The sequence below is a fragment of the Myotis lucifugus genome, unplaced genomic scaffold (assembly GCF_000147115.1).
Source record: "Myotis lucifugus unplaced genomic scaffold, Myoluc2.0 scaffold_279, whole genome shotgun sequence".
NCBI classification, from domain to species: Eukaryota; Metazoa; Chordata; class Mammalia; order Chiroptera; family Vespertilionidae; genus Myotis; species Myotis lucifugus.
The window spans coordinates 1,337,970-1,358,845 of NW_005871327.1; the positions used below are offsets into that span (position 1 = coordinate 1,337,970).

At 48.9% G+C, this 20,876-nt stretch overlaps 1 protein-coding gene across 1 annotated transcript; it reads right to left on the reverse strand.

Annotated features, from left to right (window-relative positions):
- Window positions 1–1,812: 1,812 nt before the first annotated feature.
- On the reverse strand, window positions 1,813–20,603 carry SELL (selectin L). The gene is made up of 8 exons (XM_023763267.1): window positions 20,473–20,603; window positions 18,385–18,771; window positions 17,014–17,121; window positions 13,335–13,520; window positions 11,766–11,951; window positions 10,189–10,317; window positions 5,796–5,814; window positions 1,813–2,099 (listed from the first exon to the last, which is right to left on the reverse strand). Exons 2-8 carry the CDS (start codon window positions 18,713–18,715, stop codon window positions 2,081–2,083), a joined length of 978 nt encoding a protein of 325 aa, XP_023619035.1. The 5' UTR covers window positions 18,716–18,771; window positions 20,473–20,603; the 3' UTR covers window positions 1,813–2,080.
- Window positions 20,604–20,876: the final 273 nt, after the last annotated feature.

A 20,876-nucleotide genomic window follows, 5' to 3' on the forward strand; every position in this document is an offset into this window, starting at 1 on the left:
CCACCTCCCCCAGCTGGTGTGCGGGAGCAGGGCTGCCTCTGGTGAAGGCCCCTCTGGCCTCTGACCTCAGAGAAGGCCCCAGACCTGCGTCTGCTCGAGCCCTGGCTGAGATCCAGGTCCTACGGAAAGCAGGAAGGGTCAGGCAGGGAGCAGGAGGGGAGGGTTCTACAGTCCAGGTCAGTTCATAAGGCAGTTTCATCCCGGACTCAATGGCCGCAGTCACCCTGTGAGGTAAACAAACCAGGTGTGTTTCACTCTATGTTATGGGCAGGGAAACAGCCTCGGGGAGGCTCACCCCAAGGTCTTAGGAGACATGGATCCTTTGAATCTTCATTTCTTTGTGAAGCTTATGAATCTTTATGTAAAAGATGGAGCAGCACATAAGTGCTAAGATCACAGTCCCTTGGGCCTCGGAGGCGAGGCTGTGCTGTAAGTCTGCACACCTCTTCTCCCAGGAAGCAGCCTCCGCGGCTTCCCTGGTGCTGATGTGTCAGTTGCACGAGGCCTTGCCGGCAGGGCTGCCCGGGAGGCTAAGCAGGTGGCACTGCCTGGCTCCGAGGGGCGTGTCCCAAGCCGCACACACATGAGTGGCACACCCTGGGTTTACAGTGCACAACCCAGGCTCCTTACAGCGCCGTGTTGTAAGGCAGAATCTGAGGCAGTTAGAGAAAGGAAGATGTAATCACCACCAACACCATCCTCAGGGCCCTGCAGGCGTGTGTGAGAGCTGTGCTGCCGTGGACAAGGGCGTGTTTGCAGCTGGTCCTTACCAGGGCCCTGATCTCTTCTAGCAGCTCCGCCCTGGATGTGGGTGGTACCTGCTCAGGCCATCACACGCCGCAGAGAGAGAGTTTGCTGCCCACGCCAGCAGCACTGTGAGCTCCCCCTGGCTTATTTGAACCTTTACTGAGTGTCAAGGAATGAACTGGACCCTCCAGGGATGTGGCACAGACTCTGCCTTCAAGGGCGGGGGGGTAGGGGCTGTATTTTATTGGGGAGAAAACATATGGATGAAAATTTTTAAAATAACAAACTAGGTAACACTGGGGGGAAAGAGCTGTGTTTAAGTACAAAATGGCATGTTACAGACTAACCTTGCGGTAGGAGGCCAAGGGGAGATTGCCGTGGGCGGGACTGGTAGGACCAGCTGTGAAAGAAGTGGTGAGGGTGACCGGGAGGCGGGACCTGAGGTGAACCGTGAGGAATGGGTGGAATAGGGAGATGGGTAGGAGAATTGGGGGCGGGGGAGGGGGAGCATTTCGGCAGGAGGCCCAGAATCTCTTTCCCCCAGTTTCAACTCTTCTTCGGAACCACAGGGAAAGAGGCTGCGTGCCGCTGGTGCCCTGGTAATGATGTTTCTTTATCAACTATGCTGTGGTTCTAAAAAACACGGAATTCAAGAAACCTGGGTGGGTGTGACAAAAAGAGACAGCGAAACCCGAATGTGAGGAAAGCTTGGGTCTGGCGCCTTCCTCCTCTCCGGGGTGTGGTGCTTATGAGATGCTGTGTGTGGAGTCAGCCACCGGCCAGGGAGCAGGGGGAGGCAGGCAGCGCGGCCTGCGGGTGTACAAGGTGGGATCCAGTCCTGTTCAGCGCAGAACCTCACAGTTTCGTTGGAGTTGGAAGCAAGGATGACATCAGCTGAATGGCCTTCAGTGAGAATGTACGCCCCCCTTCTGCCCCCCCGACCCTCCGCCTTGTAAAGTGTGGCTTGCAGCACCACGAGCCTGCGGCTGACGTGTACCCACATCCCACGGTGTTTGGAGGTGTGTGTCATCAGGTACAGCTCTGAGTAGAAACTGGAAACAAGAGTCAAGAAAGAGCGCGACACCAGGGTGTTTATGTTCCACAGCAATCCTTTCCCTGTGGTCTCGTTCCTCCACGGGGAAGAGCGACACACTGAGCTACACAAACCACAGCGCAGGTGGGTGGGGGGAGGGGACGGGGGCAGAAGAAGCTGCTGGCCCTGCAGAACCTTTCCAGATGTACTGAGCGAGGCACGCGACATCTCAATGGCGGAGGGTTGGAAGGATGCAGGGACGGGCCAGGATCTCGAGAGCTTTCGGTCCCGGAGCGTCATTTAGTACGGATCATCCATGCTGAATGGAAAACAAGAGGACGTAAGTTAAAGGAAGGGGCTCAAAATTGAGAAAGTTAAAGTGTTATTAGGAACAGTAAATAGTCCCTAGAGGTGAGAAGAAGAATAAAGAAAATACGATCAATGAGTTGGACAAAATGCCAGACAGGCCCTGAGGCAGAGAAATGAGGCCAGAGCAGCCTACAGCGGCGCTTCTCACACCTTCTGCTGCTTCCCACCCAGATGCAGCCGGTGTGAGTGAGGCCAGAGATTCTGCATCTCTAACCAGCTCCCAGGTGATGCTGCTGGTCCCCAGCCCACACTGAGAGAAGCTTCCGGGACCAGGCTCTGTCTTCAGACCCAGTGAGCATGCGGGCGCTGGAGACAGACGCTGAGCAGTGGGAGGTCAGGAAAGCAGAAGCAGACATGCTCAAAAGGAAAGAGAACTCAGAGAACATCACAGCTCATGAAAGCCATGGCGGTGGGTCTACAAGGCCTGAGTCTGGTGGGCTGCGATGGGAGGGGGTGGTGACACGTCTAGCTTCATGAACTAAACGACACCCCGTGTGTGGGAAACAGTTGTCTCATTCTTGGAAAGGACGGGGCGAACCAAATGCGGTCTGTCTTCATAGCACCTCTGGCAGGGAGGACCAGCCTGGGGCTGTTCTCACGATGAACTGCCCTGGGAAACCACAATTCAGCAGCTGCCAACGTGCTGCCAACACAGACACAAAACCGTTTCTGAAAACAGAACCTCACGGCGGCCCTCCTCTGAGGTTGGCATCGTATCTTCCTGTGTATCTCGGGTGTAGCTCTTACCGGGGCAGAATTTAGACACTAGAAACCAAATGAGGTGATAAACAGAACCGGTTTGCAGAAGAATCAAAATAACCCAGCAAGAATCGAAACCGCAAATGCCCTAGGAGCCCGTCATTCACCAGCCAAAGGCTGGTAGGATTGAGCACAGAGGACTCAAGGGCTTTTAAAAAACTGATACAGGTGTTTGCTGTGATCGTGTTCATGTCACCTTTGGCTTGTTTTAGAAACAGGCCCTATTCCTTCCACCCCACCCTTCCTCGGTGCCAGCACATGGAGGGCTCTGTGTGGGGGGAAATCACACCCCCGGGACTTGCCACTCTAACCTGGGGCCGAGAGCCCTGAGTTCCAACAGCATGAGCGTTAAGAGCATGATCTTTGACCTACAGGGGTACAGATCTCATGGGACTTTCTGTGATCACCAAACTTCTGAAGGGAAGGCGGTCTTTTACCAATGCAGAATTCACTGACCACTGCCATGTCTCTTGTATTTTCCTTTTTCCCTAAAATACTTCTGTCTTAGCTCCCCAACCAGGCAATCTCCCTGAGGTCAGGGGTAAGGATTGACTCCTCTTTTCCCATCCAGCTTAGCATTGTTCCTGCACAAAGGTGTGCAGTAAAACAACTGTTGATTGATTCATGTAAAAATTAGCAAAACGTTCAACTTAATGTGGCAGTTAGCTTAGAATGGTAATGAACTTAAGGCTGACATTCCTCCTGCCCTAGGACATCTAAAACGTTGAATTGATCCATCAAGCGGTGATGAAAACACAGGTGGTTCCTGCGGCCAGAAACCGGCTCTGGGTGGATTGTGCCAGAAAGACTTTTACTTGGTGGGTGTGAGCATCTTGTGGGTTTCCTGCCCACAGAGCCGGGGAGGTGCTCTGGGAAGGGTCTAGGACCCATCCACACTGCCCAATGGAAGGTGAGGCAATGAAATAGAACAAAAGGACCTCCACCGACCCTCTGTCCCCACCCAGTCACCTCCAACTCTTTCATCTCCTTCTAGCCAAGCTTTTCAAGAGGGATGGCTGACGCGTTCTGCCTGTTTTCTCATCCCCACTGATGGATCACACTGAGCCCTGGCCACCGGACTTCTGTCCTGACCTCCACACTGAAAACAGGCTCCCACCAGTACCCTGGTCACATCTAGGGGAAACGTACTGGTTCTCTTGGCAGCATGTGAAACTGTTTCATTTCTTTTTTTCCTAATGTTTCCAACCCCGTAGTCCCCCCCCCACTTCCTTCTCACTCCCTGGTGACCTCTTCCCACTCTCCTTTTCCTCAGCTGCCTGCTCCCTGCTGCTGTTCCCCTGGCGGCCCCTCCCTCCCACATGCTCCTCGCCCACACTGCAGCCTGGGTGATCGCCCCTGGTCCTCCGATGGTAGTTACCTCCTGCGATGTGAGAACCCCTGAATCCACATCTGCCCCACGGCGGCCTCTGGGCTACAGACGGAGCCCACGGACCACGCATGAGCCACGAGCACCAAATCTCAATGTGTACAAAACAACCCGGAGAGCCACCTCCAAAACATCTCTCTCTTTTCGTTTTATTTGTTGTTGTTTTCCCTTCCCAGTGAATAGCATTGTGCCACCTGTCAGTTCCCCAATCAGAACCATGGCAACTTCTTTGATTCTTCTCTGTTATTGGCCAACTAAGGACCACACTCAACTGATTCTCCCTCCTCTTACCTCATGAGCGCATCCTCACTGCTATGGTTCTAGACAGTTTTAACCTCATAATTTCAAATTCCTTCAAAGCAGTTCTTTGCCTCCAAGCGCACCGATTCCCATGTTTGCTTACGTTTGTGTGGGGTGATCCTCACAGATCAGGTGCAAAGATCCCCGAGATACACATTTCAGCATGTGGGAGGATGCTGGGGGGGGAGGGACAGCCACCTGCTCAACCCTGTAGGGATGCCCCAAAGGCCTCAGGATAAAGTCCACACTTAATCTGGCGTGTGAATCACGCTGTGATCTGGCCTCCGTCACCTCCTGGCTCCTCACTTTCTCTTTCGCACCCTGCGCACAGCCCGCTGAACTTCTTGGTGACAATCTGTGGTTTGCAGGATGGCAGTCTGAACAAGCACCCCTCCTGGGGGACCATCTTGTTTCATTTCCTGCTTAAAAGGAGTCGGGTGTCTAGCTGGGTGCTTTGAATGGCACCAAAGTCTCGCGTTCACAGTTCTTTTTACTGACACTCTCCTTCCTAACATTTCAGAGCAAGTTCCTAAGGCTCTCAAACTGACAAATGTTTTGCCATCTTCATTTCTGCCACGCAGGCCATGCATTGTCACATGCTTGCATCTCTCCTAAGTATGTGTTTCTCCAATTAAAGAAATCTGAGGTTCAGGCCCAAACTAAAAAGTTACCTCTTTAAGGAAGCTGCAGATAGAATCTGTGCTCCCGACTTTTTCCAGATTTCTGAAGGCAGTGCTTAATAGAGCAGTAGTCACCTACCCCCTTGTGCTAGGCATTGAGGAGCTGGGGTCTGGGGTTATACCTGCTTCTTAAAGCCTGGGATTCAACAGTTTCTCAATACATATTTGTTGCATAAGATGTTTCCTGCTCTCGTGTTAAGCCAGGACAAGAAAAAACAGATCACAGTGCTTCCAATCCTCACAAAATATTCAGAAAAATCGGAAAGCGCTCCCTTTACATAACTGCCTTTTCCTAATAGGGCATTATTTGTCCATTCATTCATTCAGCTCCACTCACACTAAAAAGACCACTACTTTTCAGAGAGGCTGATAGATGGATCAATTTATCTGGAAAGGTCATTTGAATGAGGCCCCATGTAAATGACTACTGGAGCCGGTGTGTTTAACTATAGCAGGAGGCATCTTAGGAAGGTAGAGAATAGATCAACAGATGTAGGAACTGCTCGCTGATAAAACTTACCTCTTCTGAGACTTTTTGCCTAAAAATAGAAGAAATAGAAAAATGGCATCAGCAAAAGTAGACAGTTTCAATTTTTTTAAAATAAGAGTAAACAGAAATTCCCACCCTCGGAACCATCTTTTGAAGCATATTATGCGTTTGCTGAGTGGGGCCCCATCAGCGTCTGAGGTCGGAGGTACTGGACTACTGCTCTCATTCAAACAGCGGACAGTACTCGGTTGGACTGAGTTCCACTCCACGGTCTGCACGGACCACAAAGACAAGTCCAGCCTGACCTGCCTGGTAACCAGGCCCAATACACCCGTTCACACCTGCACTCCCACCCACCTCGGATTCTTCCCTAGGGGACCTGACTGCTGATACTGTGAGGACACGTGTCTTACACCCTCTTCTCTAGGAGAATCCACAGGAGGAATTGCATTCGGGCCCAGCGGTAGGAGTGACACCCCCTATCTGATGACAGCCCAGTGGGTTGTCATCTTACAGTGACACTCAGAGGTCGGGTTTCCTCCTCTGACGGCTGCAAGGAAACTTGGAGCCCGGCCCGAGACCCTTGCTGAGCAAGCGTGTAGGACTTTGTGACACACACATTTCTGTGTTCTACCTTCACCGGTGGCTCCAACCTATTTTTGTACAGTACATTTTGGCCTCCTTTTTCTTACTTTTTAACTAATTTTAACTTGCTCTGTTGAACGCTTTTTGTAAATGATCTGACATTCTCTTTAAAAAGCAGAGAATAAATAAGTAGATAAATGAATGAACTGTAGAGTTGAGCTGCAGAGGAAATAAAAGCTTTCTGAGCAGCCCCAGCTGGTTTGGCTCAGTGGATAGAGCATCAGCCTGCGGACTGAAGGGTCCCAGGTTCGATTCCAGTCAAGGGCACACACCGGTTGTGGGCTCGATCCCCAGTGGGGGGTGTGCAGGAGGTAGGCAATCACTGATTCTCTCTCATCATTGATGTTTCTATCTCTTTCTCCCTCTCCCTTCCTCTCTGAAAGCAATAAAAATACCTCTTTTTTTAAAAAAAAGCTTTCCAAGTAGAAAAACCTCTCTGGAAAGCAGTGTATTTCAGGGGCAACCCCCTGGAGCTCTAGAATCAGTCGCCGAGCAAGCCCTGGTTGCCAGCAGCGTGTCCCTGAACGGCCACTTACCCTCTCTAAGCTTCCACTTCTTCAGTAAACAGGGCCTGAAATTGTATCTTCCTCATGGAGTTGATTTTTAATAATGTACTCACAGTACTGAGTGCAGAGACTAAAGCTTAGATAGTCGTCATTTACTATTTTAAACCTTTAAAATATCAGAAATTAATATTTTCACATTACTCCCAAAATTCAGCCACCAGTGACATGAACCAAATATGCCTGTGCGGAGGGAATTAAGTCTGAACTCATTTCAGGTTTCTGTTTGTTCATCTCTGTATATTTGTCTTTTAGGAGCAATGAGACGTACAGCAACACACAAGCAAGAATCGGTTCCTACTGAGAGTTTCCTTTTTGAAGAAAAGGGAACTAGGGCCTGTGCTCACCCCGTGCCCTGGTGCCCTGGTGCCCTGGTGCCCTGGTGCCCGGGTGCCCTGTTCCAGTCCTGTGGTCCCGGTGGAAGGGTCTTCCATCCCCGGGGAAAACAGAGCCTCCTTAACCCAGAGACCAGTGGCCTCAGGGGCACGTCCAGATGGGAGTCCGACTCCGGCCCTGCTGACATTCAGGGGCTTTAGAGATTTGGCCTAAAACATGATTGCCTCTGCCCGGCCGGTGTGGCTCCGTGGTTGAGCTTTGACCCATGAACCAGGAGGTCACAGTTCGATTCCTGGTCAGGGCACATGCCCAGGTTTTGGGCTCAATCCCCAGTGGGATTGTGTGCAGGAGGCAACTGATCATTGATTCTCTTTCATCATTGATGTTTCACTCTCTCTCTCTCCCACTCTCTCTTCCTCTCTGAAATCAATATAAATACATTTCAAATTTTGAAAAACCACATTATTGCCTCATTTCCCCATTTACCGAGCAGGGCCAAGGATAATGGCTGGTCGGCTGGGGGGAAAGTTTCTAGACAAACCCATGCACAGGGGCATGTTTCTGGAGCCCCTGATTCCTCTCTCAGAAGAAAGGGACTGAGGTCTGGAGGTCAACACAGCCAGGGCAAGGGTCTAAGTGCCGATTCCAAAGAGCCATCTGAGGACAGAGGGACAGGGTCCGGATTCTGGCCGTTTTATTGACTACTATTCTGTAAAGCAGTGGTTCTCAACCTTCTGGCCCTTTAAATACAGTTCCTCATGTTGTGACCCAACCATAAAATTATTTTCGTTGCTACTTCATAACTGTAATGTTGCTACTGTTATGAATCATAATGTAAATATCTGATATGCAGGATGGTCTTAGGGACCCCTGTGAAAGGGTCGTTCGACTGCCAAAGGGGTCACGACCCACAGGTTTAATGAAGATTCACCTGTCCCTTTTCCAGCTTCCTAAACCCCAAAAGCATATAAAGTTCTCAGTGCCGATGAGTTCTGCATAGATCCAGATGTATTGTTTTTCCCTTTTATTCTTGTAAATGCATCAGCTACCTTGTGTTAGAAAATCTCTAGGGGTTTAGCCCATCATTTCTAACACTGTCTCTACAGGGGAAAAAAAATATTCTTCATGTTTCAATTAACCTACAACTAAAATTTTTGGAAGCAAAAGTGACTTGAAGTTGGGGCTATCAGAAGAGGTTTCAGAAAGGAAGACTGGATGTTTTGTGAGAGCAGCATGACCTTCCTACTGCCAGTGATCTCCGGGCTGTGCTCTCTGCTGGCATAACTGTAACAGGCGAACTGCCCGTTATCTGCTTCCTGTTTGCCCCACACTCATTCCCACAGCGGGGCACGCAGTTTTCAGGTTATCAGTTTAAGATCTTGTACAGAAATGACTCCAAGGTAAAGAATGTAAAAACAGCCCCACTGCCTTTTCTCACCCCTGCTTATAAATCAGCCTCAGCCAGCCCCTCCCCCCGTCACTGAACAACTGTGACTTCAATTCTGTTCTTTTGATTCTACTAGCATTTATGAAAAGGTTTTAGAACTTGGGAATAAATATCCTCCTTATGCTGGTGACTCCCAGCCCCAAAGTCTTCAACAGTTACTCAGCTACCCCTTACCCATGATGCTCTACACCCTCTGTCCAGCCACCGCCACCCAACCTCGGAGGAAAGAGGACACTGGGCCAGGCTTTGAAGTCTCCATGGAAATGACCATCAGTAGTGGGAGGGAAATCTCATTCCTGTTTTGCCTTTTACTTACGTATTAGTACTGTCCTATAAGTTGATGGGACCCGATGTTAGCAAATGTCTAAGAGCAGCAGCAGAGGCACTAACTGCTCATGCTCTCAGGTTACAGCTACTGAGGTCCTCACACATCCTCGCCCTCCCCCCACCCCACCCCGTCTTGCTGGTTGGTTAGAACACGAATCAGGTTCCCTTGTTCTTAAATTTAGGATGAAAGATCCGATCACAGTGAAGACTATTGAGAAATGGTAGCTACTATTCCTGCACTTGCCAGTGAGGATGGGTGGGTGAGGGGTACAGCCCTTACATTCCACTTCCACCAAACAGAATACATGCTAATTCATATGACAGAAGTGGGATTAAAATGGCAACACCGCACAGCTGCTTAGCAGTTGTTTTGAGGTCACCAATGGCCCCTGACCTTGAAGCAGGGATGCATTAAAAGCTGCCTACTGTGACCTTGAGGCAGGGGTGTATCAAAAGCTGCCTACTGTGCATGAGTTTCAGAGTCTTGGACATTTCTGCTGGCTGAGTCCGGCCAATGGGGCAGCACACACCAGGGTCTGCCTCGGGCTGTGGGTCTGTAACCATCAGGCTGGTCCATGTTAGGGTTTGGATACTCAGGGGCAGGTGGGTGAGTGATGCCGTTCCTCCTGGTGGGCTCATCTGCCATTTAGGGCAGACACTGGCTTCTCGGGGCAGCCCTCCTTGCTCCCTTCTCCTCCAGTCCAGAGTGGAGGGGAAGCTGGAGAGCACAGTGCCTTGCTGGGGTGAGTCGCTAGTGAGTAGGCACGGGGGAGAAACGTGGGGATGTATCCCGGGGACCTGCGACTCCACAGGTCAGAAGCCACGCAGTGTGTGGCTCTTGGTGAGGTGATCACCCAAGTGAGGTGCCTTGAAGATAACAAGACTTTGTTTGTTTTAAAGTTTGTTGGATGAAAAACAAAACAAAAATCAGCCCACGTGTCTTAATGCAAGTGTGTGCGAGGCTGCCTCCCACATGTCCAGGGCCTGAGGTGTGCAGCCTGGCCCGCTATCCGGCTTCAGAAGCTCTCGTACTTAATTTCCTGTGGGTTTCTATTTTCTTCTCTTTACAGGTCTATTCTTTTCATAGGAAGGTAAACGCACGTACCTTTTTTTAATCGCCTGGCCAGCCAGATGATAAAGGCCAGCCCCAGGAATGCGGTGACCATGACTGCCACTGGGATGAAGAGGGGGTTGTAGTCGCCTTCCTTGATCATGGAGAAGCTCCTGTCCAATTCTGAAAGAGAACCGGAGGCACATCGCATGAGGCCGCAGCATAATCTCTCTGGTGCCATTCCGTGAGGTTAGACTTTCCCCCTCCTTCCATCTCCCAACCATTGCCCATTTGGTGCCATCTGACATGAGGAGACTGGCATGGGGAGGCCCATGATGAGTCCATGGCAGAGACCAGGACTGGACTGGCTTTTCTAGCCCCACACCTCTGCCATCTCCATCCCCAGACTGGTCAGGAGTGGAATTTCTGGGAGATGCACCTGAAAGCCTTGTCAAGAAGTGGTCATCGTTGTATCTAGCTCCGTGGCCTTGTCGAATGGTTGGGACTCTAAATCAGAGAAGAGCTAAAAGGCCCAACATGATTGTAGGAAAAATAAAAGCCAGTGATCTGAACAGGTAACTTGTCATTCGTGCTTTCACTTTGAAGCAGCTGTGCATGCGTCTGCACTTGGGGTTTACCTGCCGGGACCTGCAGGGACCTGTGAATGACTCACTCCTCCCACTTCCATCACAAATACACAAAGGGATACACCTCCATGTCCTCTTGTAAGTGTGAACCAAGTTCATTGGGGAACCTTTGTTGAAAAAATGCCACATGGAAACATCTGTAATCGGTGGCACCAGTGAAAGCCGCTCCCTTCTGCATGTTGGCACAGAGTCTGATGGCATCCCTGTTCTCCACACGACCTTGAGGAACCCTTTCAAGGGGCTTCCATCCCCTCACCAACTATATAGTGGAAACGGGGCTCATGGTCCCAGGGGATCCAAACAGAAGGCACCTACTGGCTGCCTTGACAGGGAAGGATCCCTAGCCTGATACAGTCTTCGCCTGAACACCCTGATTCCCTGCCCACTCCCTGGCCCACAGAGATCAGCTTCTCAGACAGCTTCCACGGGTCACACCATTTAAAGACTCACTCAGTCATTGGTGCAAATGGCTCTAGGGGCAGACATGGGTAGCTTGTCTTTCACAAGCTAATTTAATGTGCATTTATTGAGCACCTATTGTCAGGTGGAGGTAATGAGAGATGAGGGAGACAGCCCTTATATACACAGACAGATTTGGATGCTTCAGCTTAATGGTCATAGAAATGCATCCACTGCTTTTGGAATTGTGTGGTTATTGGTGATTGTGGCAGCGGCATTTTAATGGACCAACAGAAGTGAGCTTGTACGGGAATAGAAGGATGAATAGGAAGTAATTCAGTAGAGACAGTGAGTTTAGATGTTAAGGACCGAGATAGAAGAAGTTGAGAATTGGCCGGAAAAAAGAAATGGCTGTCATTGAAGGAAGAGGCAAGAATAGTCAAGGGTTATGTAGTAAATTAATATGTATAAATTTATTTTTAAAGCACATCCGTTAAGCAAAATGAAATATAAAAATTTACTATGTCTTTCCCACCATCTGCTCCATCTTTAAGGTATTCAGGAGATTGGGACAAATTGACTCACCCTGACATATTGGAGGAGGGCTGGACCAGATTCCAGACGATTCACAGACAGTTCTTGTCTTTCCGATGAGCTCAGTTCCTTCTAAGCAGTTGAAGGTGCACGTGGAGTTAAAGCTGAAGTTGTCCAGGGGATGATGACAGTCCATGGTCCCCAAATCAGGTGCTGTTAGAGCATCACATGGAATCACTTCAAAGAAAAAGAAAAAACGTTCTGAATAGAGACCTTCTCTTGACCAAAGGATTTAGCCAAAGCTGCCTGACTCAACTGTGGAACCACCCACAGGACCCCAGCCATTCCTAACCTAGAAATTGCTCCTGACCATGCTTCCAGAATTTATTTTCTTGAGAATTATGAAGAGTGGAGAGGCAGGGGTGAAGCCAGGAGATGGGTGGGAGGTGAGAGAGGAGGGAGGGTGGCCCCTCTGGGAGTCACTCCATCTCCGCTGAAGTGCCTGGACTGGCCTTGCCCTGTGGAACCTGCTCAGTGAGTGTAGAGAATGCCCACCCTTCCCCTGCCCCAAAGTCTCCCTGAGCAATTTTGAGAAACATCCCAATTCTCTGAAGCAAGTCCCTCAACTTCTATAAAATTCAGCGGGTTGGTCAATTTAGGTCTCTCTCTCTCTCTCTCTCTCTCTCTCTTTCTTTTTCTCTTTCCTTCTTTCTTTCTTTCTCATTCTCTCTCTCTCTCTCTCTCTCTCTCTCTTTCTTTTTCTCTTTCCTTCTTTCTTTCTTTCTCATTCTCTCTCTCTCTCTCTTTCTCTTTCTTTCAAATCTTTATTGTTGAAAGTATTACATGTGTTCCCTTTTTTTCTCCATTGAACCCTTCTAGTCTGCCTGCCACCCCCCCAACCCTAGGCCTTCACCAAGTGCTATGATTTCAATAAATGATTCTGACAGTTCTTTTGAGAACTAAACCACTTAAACTAGTGAGTCAGAAGCATCGATGACGTAGAAAATGTAACCAAAACTGCCCCCCCCGCCCCAGCCCCAGTCTCCTCCTGCAAGGGGATCGTCTCGCCAGCTAAAAAGAAACATCCACCCTTTTTCGGATGAAAAAAGACCAGGACACGGTGTTTTTGTTTTTACAGCAGTTGTTACTCTCCTGAGGGTTCCTGAAGGAGACAAGCTAAAAAATGATTTTGAGAATAAACAAATAAAACAATTTTTTTTTTAAAAAAAAAAGAGCTCTGCCCTCGGAGAAGGAAATCGGTTGGTGTTAAGAAGGACACCACATAAAACAGGTGTTTTTGAGAGGAGAGAACAACCCAAATTTCAGCAAGATGGATGGTGTACGCCCTGACAATGAGGAGGGAAAGACACGGCGTAACCACGGTGACTGCTGAAAAGCACTCGCGGACTGTGGGAGGGCCCCGGAGGTATTGGGTTGTTATTTTTGTTCCCAGTGTTTCTCCTTAGTTTTAGTAACAATTACCCCTCTGAGCAGCATCGCAGTGTAGACTAAGGTTAAGTCATGCTCCAGCAGAGGGTCTAGGCCTCTTCGCAAGACCCGGTGCGTGTCCTCGCGGTGGGAACCCAGGGCTGCGTGACAAAGCCCGGGGACAGCGCTCACCTCGGCAGGTGGGCACCGGAGATGACCAGTTCCCGAAGGGCCCGCAGGTGGTTTCCTCCGCCCCAGCGAGCTCTGTTCCCTCGGAGCAATTGAAGGCGCACCGCGAGCTGTAGCTGAAGTCCCCCAGCGGGTGGCTGCAGGCCATGGCGCCCAGCTCTGGGCCCTCCAGGGGCGCACACTGCGTCACTTGAATAAGAAGAGAGACAGCATTGGGAGGTGAGAGGGCCTAGTGGCTCGCAAGTCCAGGCCCGGCCACCTGAGCACCAGGGCGGTGACAGGGCCGGAACCCTGTCAGCTCGGCTGACTGTACACACTTCCTGGAGTTGGTGTGGGAATTAAATGATCGAATGCAGGGCAAGGATTTAGGATAGAGCCCGGCTCACGGGAAGTTTAATTAAGCATGAACTCATCTTCTTGTTATCTGTGGCATTATCTGGGGAGAGAATTTTTACACCTACACGTGTTTAAGTGGGAATGACCGGCTCGGTCTGGAGATTACTGAGAATATTAGGGCGTTGGGATGGGAGGTTTGGAGGAAGAGGGGGTGTCCGTAATTGGTCTTTAGGCAGCGTCTCCGCCTGGACTCTGCCTCACCCTCCCTAACCGGTGCCAGGCCTTAGCTCCTCTGGTAGGACAGCCCTCTGCCGAAGCCGCATCCGTTTCCCTGCTCTGGTCGGTGGTGCAGTGGATCGCATTCAGGCTGAAAGTCAGTCTCCAATTTTAGGCTCTGCCATGTTATTTGGGCCAATATTGCAACTCTTGTGCCTTGTATTTTATCAAGTTTGAGCCATTGTTGTGATCCTGTTCTTGATATTTCAATAAAGAATGGATCCAAGGAATTGGAAGACTTTTCATATCCAGTCCAAGTCCAAATTAAAGTGAATTACATTGTCCAGTTCAATCCACGCCCACAAGCAAGTGCCAGATACGCTCCAGGCACAGTCTCCATCCTACAGATGCAGTAACAGGCAAGATGTGCACCAACTTCCTGTGCGGTCGGTCTGCCAGGGGATACAGACACGTGCATAGATGGCCTCAGCAATGCGGGTATGTAAGGAAGATATTTGTGGAGGTATTAGAACAAAAATAGGGACATGTCGCCTAATGGGGGTCCTCAGAAAGCTTCCTGGAAGAAATGGTCCCTGAACTATGCCTTCAATGTTTGCACACGGTGGATTAGCCATGTGCAAACTGAGAGAGAAATCCATGAGCAATCGACGAGATACAGAGCTCGCAAGGTCAGTGTGGAGAACTGCAAGCGTTCTGATGTCACTAAAAGGAAAGAGGAGATGGGGAAGGGGGGGGAGTGAAATGAGATTAGGGAGAAAGATAGGAGCCAAGACAAAATGCTGTTGTCTTTTTTCATTGATTTCATGAGCACCCATTGTACAGCAGCATCACTCTAGGCCTCGAGGATTTTAGAATTTTATCCCGCAGGACAAATGACAGGTGGACATGAAAGGGTGGGTGGCCACAGACATGTGATGTTTGTTTGATTGTTTTCAATTGATCAGCCTGCCCGTAGTGTGCATATCTGAAGGGCACTCATCGAAAGTCGTGGATCGCAGCTCAGAAACTAGGCAATCATCTAGGACAGTGGTTCTCAACCTTCTGGCCCTTTAAATACAGTTCCTCATGTTGTGACCCAACCATAAAATTATTTTCGTGGCTACTTCATAACTGTAATGTTGCTACTGTTATGAATCGTCATGTAAATATCTGATATGCAGGATGGTCTTAGGCGACCCCTGTGAAAGGGTCGTTCGACCGCCAAAGGGGTCGCGACCCACAGGTTGAGAACCACTGACCTAGGAGGAGGTTGATGAGGGCAGTGGCAGTAGAATTGACAAGCAGGAGACAAATTGGAGAAACAATAATACTGTATTAAAACGAGTAGTGTGTTACTGTGTGTACATGTAGGGCTGGGGAGAGAGCCACATACCAGAGCACTCGCATTAATGGTGGTACCACACACCAAGATGAGGAATACAGTGGAAAGCTGCTGGGACAGTGGCTTTGCACTCTGTGGGCATCCCAAGGATGTCCTTGTATATTTGGAGTTCAGGGCTGGAAACAGGTCGTCAGTCCAAGCTCACATAGATTCGTGAATTCACAAAAGTTGGTACATTTGACCAAAGGGAGCGTAGAGAGTCAAAAGAAAAATGGACAAGAGATAGAAGATGAGACATAACAATAGTGTGGGCTTGGGTTCGTGCCTGTGAAGAAAACCGAAGAGAAATGATCACAGGTAGAAAGAAGACCAGAAAAGAGTGATACGATGGAAGTCAAGACAAAAAAGATTAAATGTTCAGCAAGGGAATGGACATGCCAACGATGTAAGAATTAGAAAACAAAGCTTTGGAATGGAGTGAGGGTGTAGAGTTGGGTAGGAGTCATGGCTCTGCAATCGAGTGAAATGAGGTAGATCCGTTCCAGTTGGTTGACATTTAAATTTACTTCAGCCTCAATTCTTTATTCTTTACAAACACTGCTTTTTCCCCCTGTTTATAATCTTATATTTTATGCACCAGATACTTCAAACATAGTTTTGAAACTCAACCAATTCTGTCAAAGGATTTGATGTGTCTCTCGGTAGTGAGTTGACTGGGTCAAAGGCTCCTTCCTTTGAATCTGTATCTTCTTCCCTTTCTGTTTCTACCACCACGACTCTGCGCGATTTCAAGAGGATCCTAATGATCCTCTCCAACTTCTCCCCTTCTGCTACCCACTCCATCTCCTGCACTGCTTCTAGGATAACTGCCCTAAATGCAGGCGTCACGATACTAAGCGGCAGGAGAAAAAACCCTCACAGACACAAACAACAGTGCCGTGATTACCAGAGGAAAGGGGGGGGGGAGGTTGAACAGGGCAAGAGGGGGGATAAATGGTGACGGAAGGAGACTAAACCTGGGGTGGTGAACACACAATACAATACTCAGATGATGTCTTATAGAATTGTACACCTGAAACCTATAACAGGTATTAACCATTGTCACCCCAATAAAGTCAATAAAAAAGATACCAGTAGCCTCCCATTGTTAAATAGAGGCCAGATTGCTTCGTTAGGCAGTTTCCAGTCCCTGCAAACTTACCCCAGCTTACCTTGCTTTCAAGAAAACCAAATTATGAGCATATATAATTTCCACTAGTTAACTGTAAATCCTCTAAGGGCAGAATCTATAGTAGATTTGCCTTTATATCTTCTGAAATACCCAGCCCAAATGAATGTGTTGTATGTATTATTATATATCTCCGACCTATATGTACTGTATGTCATTATGTGAATGAACTCTTCTTTTTGGTCTTGCCTTGGTATGACTTTGAGGATTAACATAAACAAGTTACCCTTCTGGGTAACTTGCCCTTCTAACAACAAATGTTTCCCTGTCTTTCAGACTTTAGGTATGAGTTTCTAAAAGCAGGAACACCTGATGTGTCACTGTCCTCCTGACCCCGTGTTCTCTGTGGCTCTGGGAAAGACTTGTTGAGAAGAGAATTGAAACTTCATCCTGACTTATGAAATCTTTACGGAAAGGTGCCCACATTTCGCAAGCCCAGCCTTCTGATCAGAACTTCTCATTTCTCAGAATGGCTGGTACCTTGCTGTCCCAACCCACTTCCACAGCTGCAGGAACCCCGCGGCTCACACAGGAAGAAGCCACTGGGGGAAAGGGCTTACCGAACTGGCACTGGGGCCCATAATAGCCCACGTCACAGCGGCACGTGTTGTTGTTGATGGTTTCCACGCATTCACCATGGCCGCTGCATGACCAGGGCTGGCACGAAGCTTTAAGGGGATCAGGAAGAAAATATTTTAATGTGATGACTTTGTAGTACGCATAGTCATTTTCTTAGACTTTTAGATAACTTTCTGGCTGAGACTATTTTACTACACAGGAAACCTTCATCTGTATATTCATAGTACCTTTGCATAAAAACCATATGCTAACGTTTTTATTTACGCCATATGCTGGCCCTATAGCCATACACGTTTATTTTGCGAATGAATTCGCCAATGCTAATACTCAGTAGCGTTTTGGGAAATCTTAGGGATATAAGTTGAAACTCTTGAAATTACTTTGTTTTTAATGTAATGAGCAGACTACATGATGCCCAATCATTTCTGTAGTCAGATTGCTTGGCAATCCCTTTCTTCACAGAGAACTATAGAAAGGTGAAAAAGTCCAAATCTGCTGAATTACCAGGGAGTCCCATTTGCCAGGGACCCAATGAATGGTGTTTCACTGTTAAAATATGACTCGGGAAAGAATCTGGGCTGTTTGGGGCGGTTGCCATGGCCCTTGCGGAGCTTTTATAACCAGCGACAGTGAAGCGCGCGCTTCATTGCACAGAACTCCAGGCTCAGCCACAGGCAGCGCCACACCGGGCCCTGCTTTGCAGGAGGACACTGAGGTGATGTGAGGCTCAGCTCCCCGCCTTCTTCTCAGGGACCCTGATGGTCTAGCAGTGGTTTCAGCCTTGGCTGCACATGAGAATCACCTGGGAATCTCTTTAAAATCCTGATTTCTGGGCCTCGTCCTCCGGAAATTCTGTTTCTTTTGTTATGGGGTGGGGCCACAACATTAGTAACAAACAAACAGAATTTCCGGAGAACGAGGCCCTCCTTACACATGGCTTGTCTTTTTTTTTTAAAATATATTTTTATTGATTTCAGAGAGGAAGGGAGAGGGAGAGAGAGAGAGAGAAACATCAATGATGAGAGAGAATCATTGATTGGCTGCCTCCTGCTTGCCCTCTACTGGGGATCAAGCCTACGACCTGAGCATGTGCCTTGACCTAGAATCGAACCTGGGAGGGACCTTTCAGTCCGTAGGCTGATGCTCTAGCCATTGAGCAAAACCAGCTGGGGCTGTACACATTTCATCCGGATGTAAACGGATTTAGGGGCACAGCTTTGGGGCACTGGGACCAGCCTCGCACTCCAGGAAGGCTCCGCAGTGACTGGTCGAGCTGCCTGGAGGCCTGGGCTGACTTCAGAAAGCACCAGGCGCTCTGCCCAGCATCCCTGGCGAGTCCTGGCCCTCCCTACCTGTGTAGCACAGGGCGACCTTGGGCTTGTGGCAGGCGTCGTCGTTCCACTTGCCCGCGTCCTTGCTCCTCTTGATGTACATCTCCACGCAGTCCTCTTTCGACTTCTTGTTGTTGGGCTCCCCGACGCCCCAGTTCTCGGCTTCGGCCGTGAGGGACTTGTTGGTCCCCACCCAGGTCCACACGCCTGCCACCTTCCGGATCCCGATCCAGTAGTAGGTGCTCCTGAAGGGCAGTGTCCTGTTCAGGTACTCGATCTCCCCCTTGTTCTGTATGGCAACCAGATCGGTGTAGTTTTGTTGGCAGTACCGTCTAGCCCTGGGCCAGTTCATGGGTTCTTCGGAATGATGGTAAGTCCAGCCGTCGGTCCCATGGTAGGCAGAGAAATCTGAAAGACATCGGCGAGAGCGTACACCTCAGTCCCAGCTGACACCCCCCGGAGGACTAACCCAGGCTGAGCCCGCTCCTGGGACATGAGGAAACCGACTCAGCAAAGGTGTAAGTTACCGCCTTGGTGCAGAATGAGTCATTCGCAGGTTTGAAGTAGAAAATACCCCTGCTAGTCCCAATCACTTTTCACCACAATACAGAATATTTTTGCACATAGCTCTGTTTTAGACAAATTTGGTGGCTTTCTAGATTTATTTACATGAAATAATTTTTTCTCCAAATTCTTTCAAGTGAAATGTAACCAACATAATTCAGAAATTGGTGTTTACCTTAGTAGCTAAGATTTACTGCCTTTTGTTTTTAATCCCGGGATACTTTCCTAAAGGCCAGCACTTACACTTCGTGGAGAGAAGTAAAATGAAGACAGGAATAATGATATATTTCTAAGTAATGTCTTTTGTATCAGAAAGATAACATTTAGTGCAGGAAGAACTGCTTCTGGGAAAACTTCCGTCCACAGCCCAAGCCTTAGATATCTAACTACATAACAACAAATGTGTACAAAACCAAACGGTGTAGGATTGTGAAATGTATTTAGATCGTGTCCTGGACACAGAGATGTCAACTGATGGTGAGTAATCATCATGGGTGCTTCAACTATGAGCACTTTGAAGAAACCAAGACAAACACATAGTCACACAAAGACCTCATGATAACATGGACCATTCTAAGCATGTATGATCTGTGAAGCACTGCTCTCCCGTGAAGTAAACATTTTCACAGCCATCAACATTGATTGAGTTTTCACCCTTGTAGGGCCAATACCATGGAGAAATATCACAGAAAACAGGTCCAACTTTACAGTCTCCTACAGATTCTAAACGAGGCATAACAGATGCAAAGAAAGCATAATTAATCTGGAGCAAGTCAAATATATCGGAAATGACACATAGGATTCATGAGTAAGGAATGTCCTAGCATGGACATGTGGGCCGAGCTGTGAAGGGGCTTTCCACCATAAGGTCAGTTCTGGAGGGAGGAAACCGTTCGGCTCACTGCTCTCTGGACCTTCAGTGCCCAGATCAGTGCCTGGCACACAGCAGGGACTCACCAGGGCCCCAGGGGGCATGGGCAGACATGGTGCAAGGAACGTGTGAGGGGCCGAGGGAAGTGCGTTTGCTTGGCCAGAGCTGAAATTTCAAGCCAGCGAGTCAGAACATTAGCTTACTGCAGCAATGGGAATGCTCCAAACAACTGCCAACACTCTTGAAGAATCAGACCTAGCATTTGTCACATCGCTGGGAGAAGGATCAAAAAATATGTAAAGGGCTGGCCCTTTAAAAGCTCACACTTTAACTGTAGAACTGATGTCCACTGAACTCTCGGTGAATCATAGAAGGCGCAGTGCTATCTGGTATAGATTGTAAGTTCCCTGTTAGGTATTTCTTAATGGACCTTCTTCCTTCCTAACTCAGACCTTGGTGGGTCCGTCAGGATTTGGGCCTGCAGCCAAGGGTGTGGGAGGTGCAAGGGATTTCTGGGAAAGGACCGAAGATGAGAGGAGGAAAGAGCTTCACCGGAGGGTGGAATGAACAGTGTCTGCCTGATCATTTCCCTGTGACTCTGCACACCCAGTGGACACTTAAGAAAAATAAACACGTGAACAAAGGCTCGGCAATACACAAATCGCAGAACGTACCCCAGCAGAGCGCTGTCCACACCCACAGCTCCAAGGCCCTCTGAGCGCCCCGATGCGTCCGTGGCGATGGCTGCAGATAAAACACGAGACGTACCCTCTTAAATCCCACGGCACAGCCCCTTGAGGAGGCTCCAACCCCTTCCCTAGAGTTCAAATCGAAACACATGGGCTTACGAAACCCGGTCGAAGGCATTGATTCTTCAGATGCGGATGAAAGAGAAGCATTAAATTTGCCTCAAAACCGATACGTGGCTCCTTGATTTTCATGCCTTAGCCTCAAGGTGCTGCTTGTTACTCTTCTGACTTTTTCTATAGTTCAGGAATGTTTTATACCCGCTTCTCTGCTGAGCTGCTAGATGGAACCACTTGACCCTTAGTATGGATTGTTTTAAAGTGTCCCTTGG

Excerpts from the sequence above, each read along its gene's own strand:
- SELL (XM_023763267.1), bottom strand. The coding sequence starts at position 18,715 with ATGAACTGGCCCAGGGCTAGACGGTACTGCCAACAAAACTACACCGAT. Across the intron at positions 17,122-18,384 it reads GGTCGCCCTGTGCTACACAG|CTTCGTGCCAGCCCTGGTCA; the intron begins GTAGGGAGGGCC and ends ATCCCCTTAAAG. Across the intron at positions 11,952-13,334 it reads TCCGGTGCCCACCTGCCGAG|TGATTCCATGTGATGCTCTA; the intron begins GTGAGCGCTGTC and ends TTTTCTTTGAAG.